Raw genomic sequence first — 11,884 nt, 5'->3', positions numbered from 1 at the left:
ACATCCATTAACGGAGCCGAAAGAGGAGAGTGACTTCTCTCCCTGATTCCAGGGGACGTGCACAGGCAGCCTGAGAATCAGCCCAGGATTTTCTGCTGACAGTAGTAGTAAAGTGCAAATTAAATGAGGGTTCATCAAGCAGTGCTGTTGTGGTTTCAAAATTGCATTATTCTTTATCTGGATCCACAAATACATGTTTGATTAGGGCTGTAAGCATATGACAAAACGCCTTGCAGTGCAAATGCTCCACAGTCATAAAGATAACATTTCAATAATTTTTCTTCTATCTACAGACCTCATTACTTTGGGTGATGTTTTATGGTATGGAGTATAAAAATGTAATAAATCTTTCAGATACTATGTTCAAACACACACTAAAGTAATTCTTCCTTCAGCAGCTGTGAGCTGATTTTAAAAAAAATGTCTGCTCAACTGTTTTGTCCTTAAACTGCACGACTAAAACAGTGCTTTCCAAAGTGTGACCATTCACAGGCTCCAAGTCTCGTCTGGAGCCTACTAAGAGCCCTGTCAATGGCAGCTGTTGCCCAGCGAACCAGTTGTCTGCTCAAGCCCAGGCAGCTATAAGGAATTAAGGAAGGAATGGTCCTGAATTCTCCCTATGGTGGTTTGGACTACAGCAAGGCCATTTTGCCTGACTGTGAAGTGTGTGCTGCCCTGCAAATGGCTTTTCAGAGAGAATCAGAGAGAATCACAGAGTGATAGGGACTGCAAGGGACCACTAGAGATCATCTAGTCCAATCCCCTGTTAAAGCAAGTTCCCCTCCATCAGGTCACACAGGAACATGTGCAAGTGGGTTTGGAAACCTCCAGAGCAGGAGAATCCACAACCTCCCCAGGCAGCCTGTTCCGAGACTCCCTCATCTGCACAGTAAAGAAGATTTTCTTGTGTTTAAGTGGAACTTTTTGTGTTCCAGTTTTGTCCGTTACCCCTTGTCCTGTCATTGAACACTACAGAAAAAAATGTTGCCCTATCCTCCTGATATCCAGCCTTTAGGTACTTATGAGTGTTTATAAGATCCTCCCTCAGACCTCTCCAGGCTAAACAGCTCCATTTCCCACAGCCTTTCCTCATAAGGAAGATGCTCTAGCCCCCTGATCATCTTGGTGGCCCTGCGCTGGACTCTCTCCAGCACTTCCCTGTCCCTCTTGAGCTGGGGAGGCCAGAACTGGACACAGTATTCCAGATGTAGCCTCATCAGGGCAGAGTACAGGAGCAGAAGAAACTCCCTCAACCTGCTGGTCATACTTTTCTCAATACAGCCCAGAAACTAAAGCCATACGCACTCTAAATATTTCAGAAAATTGTGATACCTGACAAGGTTAATTTCTTCCTCTTCTTGTCCCCTCAAAAAAAAAAAAAAGCTTATGTTATTATAGGATTCTTCATCCAGTTAGCCAAGGCACAATGGATGCTAAATTTATTCATGCCAATGCACTTCCATTTCTCACTGATATTTTGCTTCTTTCCCTCATCTACCTACTTATCTTACAGTATCCATTTAGTTTCCCTAAGGTTCCTGTAAAATCCTTCACTGCTTCCATCATCCATCTTTCCTCAATTCAAGCTTCCTCGAAATCCCCTACTCTTCTGTGTGTAGCAGTCACCCTGAGATCTGAAGGCAACATTACTGGTGTTTGCTGGTCCAACCTGTTCCCCAAAGCAGTGCTCAGTTTCTATCCATCACCAGGTAAAGATGACTTTGCTTAAAAATATTTATAGTTTACCCCTGGATAGGGTAAAAAGCACTTAATAGATATGTATAATCCAGGTAATTAAAGATCTGACAATGACCACATTGTCTGAAGCTCTAGAAAACCAAACAGATTTGAATAAAATCTTCCCTCTCTGTAATTGCTGACTATAAATTGCTCTTTTATTAATTATCTATGTGCTTACCAGCTACTCCCAGTCAGAATAATCACAGTTAACAAGATTATCTTCTTGTGCTAGATATATTCAGCAGAGATATTAAAATCAGAGAAAAATACATTTTACTGGGAATTAGGTGCAGAATTTTCCGGTGCACCCAGTTCAAAACGAGCAGCTTAGATCCCTTGAAAACAACATTAAAATTACCTCTCTACAACTGCTTAAGATTTGCTCGTGCTTTTTAGATCACTGTAAATTTCTCCTCTATGCAGAACTTTTCACGCTTTTGGGGGGTGGGGTGGGGGGTGCTGAAGTGAGAATTTTGTTTTCTTGGCCCTTTAATGGAGGGAGTTATCACCTGAACAACACTTTTCTTTTGGAAATAAGGAGCACAAAAGAGAGAGGAGGTTCTCTTTCCACCCTGTTTCATCTAATCTAATCTAACCTAATCTTACCTACATCTCAACAGAGCGGGGTAACAAGGCTAGCAGCCAGTACTTTTGAACCTCAAGAACGGGCTGAGGTTTACTTGAGGCTGCTGAGCAGAGACAAGAACTCAAATCCTTGGGGTCTCAGTCCTCAAGGGCCAGTAACAGCCCAGTAAATATTCTGGGTGCATAAAAGCTTGCGTACATTTTCAAAGGCCCATTTTAAAGTAATCTCTAGGCAAAGCACATTTTGAAAGGGAATATGCTTATGCAGGCAAGCACAGAGAGAGTGGCGTTCCTGGAAAACAACTTCCAGAGCAACAGCTGAGATTTGGGTTTCCGATTTGGAAACATATGGGGCAGCCGCTACTGCTGCTATATCCACCGATCCCCCGGCTGCACGCAGGATCTTTATTGGCGGGGTGATCATGAGCAGGTTTTCCTTCCCAAAGCCAAACTCCTCCCTCCAGGGCAGGATTAAACCCCCGTAACCAGTCAGCGCTGCGTGCCCCCCGACCGCAGGCCGCACCCCTCCATGGCGGCGGCGGCGGCGGTGAGGCGGGGCCGCGCGCGCCGGGCCGGGCCTCAGGCGGCTGGAGCCGCCCCGCCCCGCCTCGCTCCGTGTGGCCCGCGTGCCACTCCGCGCCCGCCTCGCGCGCACAGCGCCACCTACGGCCCGCGCGCGGTAACGCAGCGAGGCGGCGGCGGGAAGCGGGAAAGCCGGCGCTCTCTCGCCCTTTCTTCCTCAAGCTTGCGGGTGGCTCTTGAGGGCAGAGGGAGAGGGGGCCGAGGTGTCACGCCAGCCCTCCAAGGCTAGTTTAGGTCTCACACGCCTAGTGACAGCGCGAGGCCGTCATTGCAAAGGGATAAACAGCAGCCAAGGCTGGCCACTTAATAAATAGCCAGCAATAGTTTTACCGAAAGCACACACCAAGTTTCATTTTTTACCTCTAAGCATCACTTTCAGTCGCCCAAACTACCAGTAAATACAGGGATACAATTCCTCAGGTGCTTGGGGATGCCGCAATACACACCGCCACGAGGGAAACCAGGCTACAAACCTTAACCCGGGGAGCAGCGCAGGCACTCGCTTTCCATTGCAAACTGACTCTCCCTGACAAAGTGGGGAGGTGGTAAACATGTGTCGTAGCTTGGTGTTGCTCCATGCTCCTGTGAAGTACAGGCAGGAATTCCAAGTTACTGGAAGGTTCACATGAATGTCACTTTTCTTCAAGAGAAACCAGTGAACTATGTCGCTAAGCCCAACATGAGACTCATTGCTGCTTTCTAACTGACAGGTACTTACCCTTATGCTAAGGTACACCAGGATCCCCTCTGCAGGGCCCTTAACGGGTTTGCTCTCCATTTAGCTCCTTTCATTCCCCTCCTTTCAGAAACTTCTGTAAGTAGTTAGCACCAGTGCAAGACAGCCTTTACAAGTTCCTTTGGAAGCATTCAGTTTCTGAAGGCTTAAAGACACTTGAATTTTTTTTGTCACAAATACCAGCTACAGTTGTCCCTCCACACCTTCAGAATACACTCTCCTGGGGTTTGGTTTCCAACAAGCCTCAGTCTGCAACGCTCCTCTCCCCACGTCCTAGCAGCTCAGGGAAAGGCCAGCTAAATCCCTCAGGAACAGAGCTTTCTTGGAGAATATTTTAAGCTCGATTTCTGGAGAAGAGGTCTAATAAGAAACAAAATGTTGGCCCTCGTCCATACTGGGTTTCTAACACATGTCAAACTCCTTGAAAAAAAATCACAAGGGGATAGTGGGGGCAGGGGGAGCGAGCCTCTGCATGTTACAATAGTTTTGGTCAATTTTTCTGTGCAGTCAAAGCCTTAGTCTTTTTTATTTATTTCTGTGGTCATAGCAAGTACCAGTGGGAGGAAGAATATAAAGGGCCTGCTTTTATAAACTTACTGCTACACAGAAGGCAACGTCTCCCCTTTCTCACAATAACCTACTTATAGACCACTTCTTCCACTGCAGTCCTGACACCAGAACTTTTATCCTCCTTTTATCATTTAAAGAGGGGGAAAATTCACTTACCGTAGAAATTAACTCCTTAGGACATTTCTTCCTGCATCTGAAATTTCAGACTGCTTGGGGGAAAGGTGATATTTAAGCACATGTTCTTACCTTGATAAAGGATCTTCTGTGGGAGTTTCATTCGGAAAATCTAGATAGGATATTTCATTTAGGTGGTATGAGCTCTTTCTAATATAAGCAGGCAGTAAAAAAAATCCAATATGAACTTGTGTGGATACAAGAAAACACTTCTTAAAACAATGTAGGTCTATAGTATATTTTTTTTTTCCAGACTACTCGAAGGAACAGAAAAACTGTTTATTCTGATTATGTGTATCCCTAGAAAACCACTCTACTCAGACTGATCTGTGGAAAACACTTAGCCTCTGCTTCTCTGTTCTGTTGACATTTTTTTTTCAAGATCACAGATTCTCAGCCTCAAGACAATAAGCATGTCCCTATCTTCTTAGTAGTACTTCTGATTTTGCTATCGTATCTAAATCAGTATGCAGATATTTACATTAACTGTTATCATCCAAAATCTAGGAAAACAGGCAGAACCACGACAGTTTATTCTACCAGCAAGTGCCCTGCTCTTTGTCAACCCATAAATCTGGTCTGAATTTTGAACTGACACACAGAGGTGCCCTATGACTTGAAGTAACTCATGTGATATTACGAACAAGATAATTAATTTCTCCCACATGTGACCTAGTTATCTTAATGGTCTGAAGAAACATTTAGGTAAAACTTCTCTAAATATCACTATTGACTGAGCAGTCAGCAAACCTGATGTGTTTTTAGAAATCAATGTCCTTGATGAGCAGCAAACCAGCTGCAGTGCAGGAAAATCTACTTGGCTATCGAGCAAATTGGAATTGTAGCAAAACAAAAGAAAAAAAACAACCCCACAATCCACTGCCCTAGATTTTGAAGAAATACTTAACAAATACATTAGTCAAAAACATTTAATGGTAAGAATACATGCAAGCCATTTCAACATAAAGGACTGAATAATTTGGCAATGTTTTGCTTCAGACTTGGACTGAAAGGCAGTACAGTTCATTGTTCACGGCTTCCAGTTTAAGTCCATAAATTACATTTCCCTTCCTTTTTCCCTGAAACAGTTTTCTTTGGAAATATGTATCGAAGGAAAATGCCAGAGGGTGGTGATCAATGGCACAGGATCGAGTTGGAGGCCTGTGGCCAGTGGAGTTCCACAGGGATCGGTTCTGGGGCCAGTCTTGTTCAACATCATCATCAACGACCTGGATGAGGGGACAGAGTGTACCCTCAGCAAGTTGGCTGATGACACCAAACTGGGAGGACTGGCTGATTCCACAGAAGGCTGTGCTGCCATTCAGTGGGATCTCAACCAGCTTGAGAGTTGGGCAGAGAGGAACCTCATGAGGTTCAACAAGGACAAGTGCAGAGTCCTGCATCTGGGAAGGAACAACCCCACACACCAGTACAGGCTGGGGGTTGGACTGCTGAAGAGCAGCTCTGCAGAGAGAGATCTGGGAGTCCTGATTGATAGTAAGATAAATATGAGCCAGCAATGTGCCCTCATGGCCAAGAAGGCCAATGGCAGCCTGGGATGCATCAAGAAGAGTGTGGCCAGCAGGTTGAGGGAGGTTCTTCTCCCTCTCTACTCTGCCCTGGTGAGGCCTCATCTGGAGTCCTGTGTCCAGTTCTGGGCTCCTCAGCTCAAGAGGGACAGGGAAGTGCTGGAGAGAGTCCAGTTCAGGGCCACCAAGATAGTCAGGGGACTGGAACATCTTTCATATGAGGAAAGGCTGCAGGAACTGGGGCTGTTTAGTCTGAAGAAGAAGAGACTGAGGGGTGATCTTATTAACATTTATAAATATCTAAAGGGTGTGTGTCAGGAGGTTGGGACATCCCTTTTTTCTATGGTATCTAGCAACAGGACAAGGGGTAATGGGATGAAGCTGGAACACAAAAAGTTCCACTTAAACATAAGAAAAAACCTATTTTACTGTTAGGTGAGGGAGCCCTGGCACAGGCTGCCCAGAGGGGTTGTGGAGTCTCCTTCCTTGGAGGTCTTCAAGACCTGCCTGGACACGTTCCTATGCGACCTGATCTAGGTGAACCTGCTTCTGCAGGGGGGTTGGACTAGATGATCTCTAAAGGTCCCTTCCAACCCCTACCATTCTATGATTCTATGAAAAGCATTTACAAAAGACAGACACATATATATACATATACAATTCTCTTTTATTAACAAGGTATGTCATTACTGAACAAGGCAACTGCGAAATACACGGACTGGACATGAAAATTTTACAACTTCACAAAAAAATTGGCATATGACTTATATACAGATGTGATTAATAAAAGGTTACAACTCTACCATATTTGATTAAACATAGTCCTAAGCACTTATGTTATGAAAACATGAAGTTAATCATACAGAAGTCAAGTTCTGGAATCTAAAAATAATAACAATTTTAAAACTTCAAAACCTTCTATGTCCATCCATTTCACAGAACATCACTACAGCTTCTCCTACTACCATATACATGAAAGATTATCAAAAATATATCGATGGGTCTATCGCTAATCATGAGTTTTTATATTTACATTAAGTTAGCAAATTCTTCACCAAATACTTTATATACAAAACTCAATTTGCCCTTTGTGAAAGAGTCATTAAAAAGTTAAAAACCATAGAAATGTCAGTTGGAAATAATGCATTCCAAAAATTGGCCTTGTTTACAACAACTGAGAACAATTGAAAACAATTTATGAAAAAGTATGTCGTTTCAGTACACGTACTCTCACAACACATCAGTTCCAACACAGAAATAGCAGGAATTTTGTTCTGTGTGTTCTTTAAGTGGTTACTTTTCTTCCAATAATGCTGTAAGAAAAAAAAAGAGAAAACATTACTCTTAAGCAGTTTGTTGTGAGTCTCTGAAGAAGACAAAAATAGTTCAAGGGACTAATATTCTACTACCTTTTCTCAGAGCAGGAAGCCCTATCCCTATTTATATCAGCCCAAATACTCAGAATTCTTATTTCTTACTCCTTAGAGGCTCAAAAAGAAGAAAAAAAAAGAAAAGAAAAAAAAGAGAAACCCAACAGCCTGTGTACTTTAGTGCTATCCAGAAGGCACACATCCTTTGGCCAGCAGTAGTGTTGTTATATCTTGGCTGATTTTTGTATTTAACCATAATGCTTTTGCAGTGTGCTTTGAAGACCCCTAAACAGAATCAATCTTCTCTGCCAAACTAGAAATCCCTCCAACCTGTCTCAACACAAAAAAGAGCTTAGACAGGAACCAGACATTCTATGTAGACACAAGCACCTAAGCAATTCTGCAATACAAAACATGGAAACTGAATGAATCTACACCTACTAAGAAACAGACAGCTACTGAAATGTGGACCCTCTTGGAGTTAGGATCCATTCAGGCCCATTCAAGTACCAGAAACCAGTTTGAGAACACAGAAGCATAGTTTGCAGTGCTGCTAGTAAGTGAGAAAATAGCAGATGGATCAATTGCTAAGGTCTCAGCTCACTTGAAGTGACAGGCATTATGGAAACAATGCTGGGGTTCTTCCTTGAAGCCAATCTGTACATCACAACTGTTCATAACACACCACAATAATGTCTAAGTGCTGACACCATGTAACAAACAAAATTAGATCTTGCTGTCAAATCCAAATGAAGGGGATTGAATTTCCCTTTTTACCTCTAAAGAAGGTGAATGCATCTTCTGTACTTGCTGTATAGAATCCCTGTCTTCCAGTTCCCCCAAAGTCTCTCAATGTGCTATTATCTCACCTATGTGCTATTCCTACCTATTCTTCAAATTCTACGATGAAAAACTCTTAACTCGCTTTTTATAAAAGGTAAGGATGGAATGACATCTCAACCACTTTTAATCTATGCAGCTACACTCCTAGTCTTGAAATCTTGCCTCCTCTTGTTTCAGATAGTCCCCCACTCCTTGACTTTCCTCCTAAGTAAATGCCCTTTAACTTACCTTTCAGTTCCTCTTCCTTATTCCTCTCAAATTAAGCTCACAGGGGGAGGGGGTATATCATCTTTGGTCCTCTCTTTTCTCTATCCTGTTCCTAATTGACTTTATCCAAAACAAAACCCAGTTGTCTTTTCTAGGTTGATGATTTCACACATATCAAACTCTTTCTGCAATTTACTGCTTTTCTCTACACATTTTCACACCTGTTCATGTGTATCTATTTAGCAATGCCTCCTTCACCAAATTAAAGTACTTTTCAACCCAGTTTTTCTTGATAAACTTTGGCAATGCTGCTGAGGTTATAGACCAATGACAAATGCTCAAGTCTTCAAATCTTTCTTGTCCCTACATCTTTATGTGCAGTAACTACATTAGCATTTTGCAGGTTTTCTGCAGCCTCTCTCTAAAACATGTTCTGCTTAGTCCACTTGTAAGTCTAAAACTCAAATCCAGGCCCTGAGCCTTTCAAGTTAGGTTTGTCTTATGATTCAGGTCACCGTACATTCACATACACAATACTGCTGGCACAACCTAAGCTGTGTGAGCAGAGAGTAACTGAAATTACATAAGAAGCTCTGCTAACCTATGTGAAACTACAGTTTATTCATCTCCCTTCCACTACCACCTTGACCTGTGTCTGATCATCTTCAGTCTCATTCTATTTTTATAACTACTTCCTACCTCATACTTGGTAAAGTCTCTAGAAAAAGGATTTTGTATTGTTTGTACAGCACCTGGAATTGAAATATTTACAGCAATAATTTAGGGTTCTTTGCATTGCAGAGACATGAACTTATTGTTGACAAAATCTGCACAGGAATCTACTCATCAACAGGATAACTTTAAGGTGTCTCCAGATCTTACCAGTTTAACTTGTGCTCTGTCGCTGGACTTTTGGTCCAACGCTCTGAGTTTCTTCTTCTGGGTTTGGGCGTTTCCCTGCACTAATGCCAGTACCAAGGGCCGTTCTTCCTGATAATTTAAAACCAGTATTTAAATTAAGACTCTATTGCACCTTTATATATTCAGGAAAAGCATTTAGTGGTTTGTGGGTTTTTTCTGTTGTTCTTTAAATTACCTGCTTGCAATAAGTGTGATTGCTGACTGTCTCCATGAGCATAGTGTAAGATACTACTTGCTTGACAGTAACCTGTTCAGATATAGTAGATATTTATTATAATAAGTAAAATTTAGAGCTGCAAGCAAGTGTACAATTACATTCTTTTCTACAACAAAAATAAGCCAATTGATTTATTTTCCATCATCACAAAAAACCCTGCCAGAAACCATCCTGATGCTGAAGAGTTCTTAGGCAAAAAAACAAAAAAGGCCTCATGGCAGTCTAAAGCAGTAGACTGCAGTACCAAACACATATGTACTTATAAGCACAGTGAACAATATTGTGTACATATGTATGTATTATATTTGCAACAAGCAGAATGTTTACATATTCCAACACTTCAATTCTAAGCTGTTATAAATTTTAACATTCGCTCTGCCAAGTCTTCTCATCTTTTTTACTGTTCTGTTATAGCAATACTAGACAATCCTCAGTATAAAGGAGAGAAAAAAAATGCAAGTAACTTAAAACTTCAAACTATTTTCTGGTTCATGTTAGACTATCCAGTGGCAACCTTAACACCGAGTGATTTGCATACACAGTGCAAATTAGCAAAAGCAGCTGCAAAGTTTCTCATTCTCAACAGTTGTGGTGCTCTGGTTATGTCTTGGATGGTTAAATAAAAGCACAGATGACAGTCTTTCACAATTAGTAAACACATCTTAAGAGTGCAAAGAAATAAATTGTTGTGCTAGATCAGATTGCAACTTCTATCTATCACAAACCACACCTTAAATTTCTGTATAAACAAAAATGTTCTTCCACAACATGAGAGCATCCACACAAAACAGTGGAAATTGATTACAAATGGAAAGAGTGGTAGTGAATTCAGGGAAAAGATAATATGTAAATTCTGCTATGAAATACACAAAGTGAGCTTCCTTCTTTCAGTACCTTTCATTTGAAGTAATCAAGCATGTTTATTCATTTTTGTTTTAGTCACACTTGTGATCCCTCCCCACTTAAAATATACAAATATTGTTCTATATGAGCATTTTAGAGATGAAAGCAACAAGACAAGCAAGTGCACTTTATGAAATAATTTTTATGTTTCAAGAACAGAAACAAGGCCAGTTCAAGTTGCAGACAGTAGCTGTCACTAAAAATATATATTACTTTTATGTTTTGTCTGGTTTCCCATAGTTGCAAGGATTTGGAGATCCTCTACAGACAGGCACTGCCATAATACCTTGCTGCTGAATTCCACTTGCTCCTCCTGAATGAGAATCTCCCAGGGCACATGGCTGAACAACTGTATGACCATCACCAGTTCCCATCTGAGCTCCTGGAGATGCAGGAAAAAAACAACTTAATATAACAGAAGATACAATTTCAGTTCAGTAATTTAAAATATTTGAAAATTTTCCTTTCTTCAAGAGGTAGACTTTGTGGTAGTTTTTTTCCCTAAACCACCTTGGAACAGGTCCAAGGCTCTAATGCTTTCACCTTTTCAAATTCAGACTTGCAAATTCAGGTGAATACAGAGTAAATCTCCTACAAAATAGATAACTTGCTGATGTGGAAAGTTTAAGTGCAGGTATACATTTAAGTATATAAGTATGCATTTTAAGGAGAAAAGAGTGCACATAATGTCAATACTGTTTTTTAAAACTAAGCCTTTCTTGTCTTCTCAATCTATGAACTTAGAAGAAACCAAAACTCAAGTAACTCAGCTTGAAGGAGCCTAGACTTTAATTCTTCGAAAGGACCTCTACTTGCTAAACAATAAGGTCCATCTTCCTCTGCAATCTCCTTCTAACCTTGACTAAAGCCTAAGGAGAACACAAACCACAACATTTCCATTTCTGCTATACCCTTTTACAAGAAGTCCAAGGTGTACATAGTATCAAAGATGTTGATGCACACAGATTTACACAACATTGAGGCTATACTTATTTTTTTCTTATTAACTAGTTAATACTGGTCTTTGGATGTTAACAAAGAGAAAGCCAATAGACTAAAGTAATTTTCACCAAAACTGTATGATAAACTCCATATTAAATTCTTTCAGACACTATCTACTACATTGCTGTTGACAGTACGGTAGAACTAAGTTCTAGTAAGCAATCTAATGCTACCCTTAGGAAAGTTTACAAATTAATAGTTCTGACTTTAAAACTCAGAAATCATTCCTTTCACAGATCACTCCTCATTAAAAATTACCAGGATGCTTGTAGACTTCCAAAACAAAATAACTTTCAAATGCTCTTGAAATGTTTCATACACGTTAATAGTTAATTTTCAGAGGGAAAAAAATCCACAAGTTAAAAAATTCTTACATGTTTGACATTAAAAAAACCTTGAAGATGTCTATATACAAACACTATCAACTTTGTGGATAAATTTGAAAGTGTGACTTGCACTGAAGATTGTCTTGTGAAAACATTTATTTCTTACAATATGTAATGGC

The 11,884-nt window shown here is 40.8% G+C and overlaps 1 protein-coding gene across 3 annotated transcripts in view; it reads right to left on the bottom strand.

The window, feature by feature from the left end:
• Positions 1–6,565: 6,565 nt before the first annotated feature.
• Positions 6,566–11,884, bottom strand: part of CRY1 (cryptochrome circadian regulator 1) — a 40,391-nt gene continuing 35,072 nt past the window's right edge. Inside the window, exons 11-14 of one of the 3 annotated variants that reach the window (XM_062011745.1) lie at positions 10,664–10,759; positions 9,433–9,504; positions 9,219–9,326; positions 6,566–7,229 (exon numbers count right to left, since the gene is read on the bottom strand). In XM_062011745.1, the coding sequence (XP_061867729.1) occupies positions 9,223–9,326; positions 9,433–9,504; positions 10,664–10,759 (272 nt within the window). In that variant the 3' untranslated portion in view covers positions 6,566–7,229; positions 9,219–9,222. The remainder of the gene's footprint in view (positions 7,230–9,218; positions 9,327–9,432; positions 9,505–10,663; positions 10,760–11,884) is intronic. The other 2 variants (XM_062011755.1, XM_062011763.1) reach the window with 2 other exon arrangements.

Source organism: Colius striatus, chromosome 1 (assembly GCF_028858725.1).
Source record: "Colius striatus isolate bColStr4 chromosome 1, bColStr4.1.hap1, whole genome shotgun sequence".
In the NCBI taxonomy this organism is placed as follows: Eukaryota; Metazoa; Chordata; class Aves; order Coliiformes; family Coliidae; genus Colius; species Colius striatus.
The sequence above is the reverse complement of the archived record's forward strand: the minus strand, read 5'-3'. Positions and strand labels throughout refer to the sequence as shown.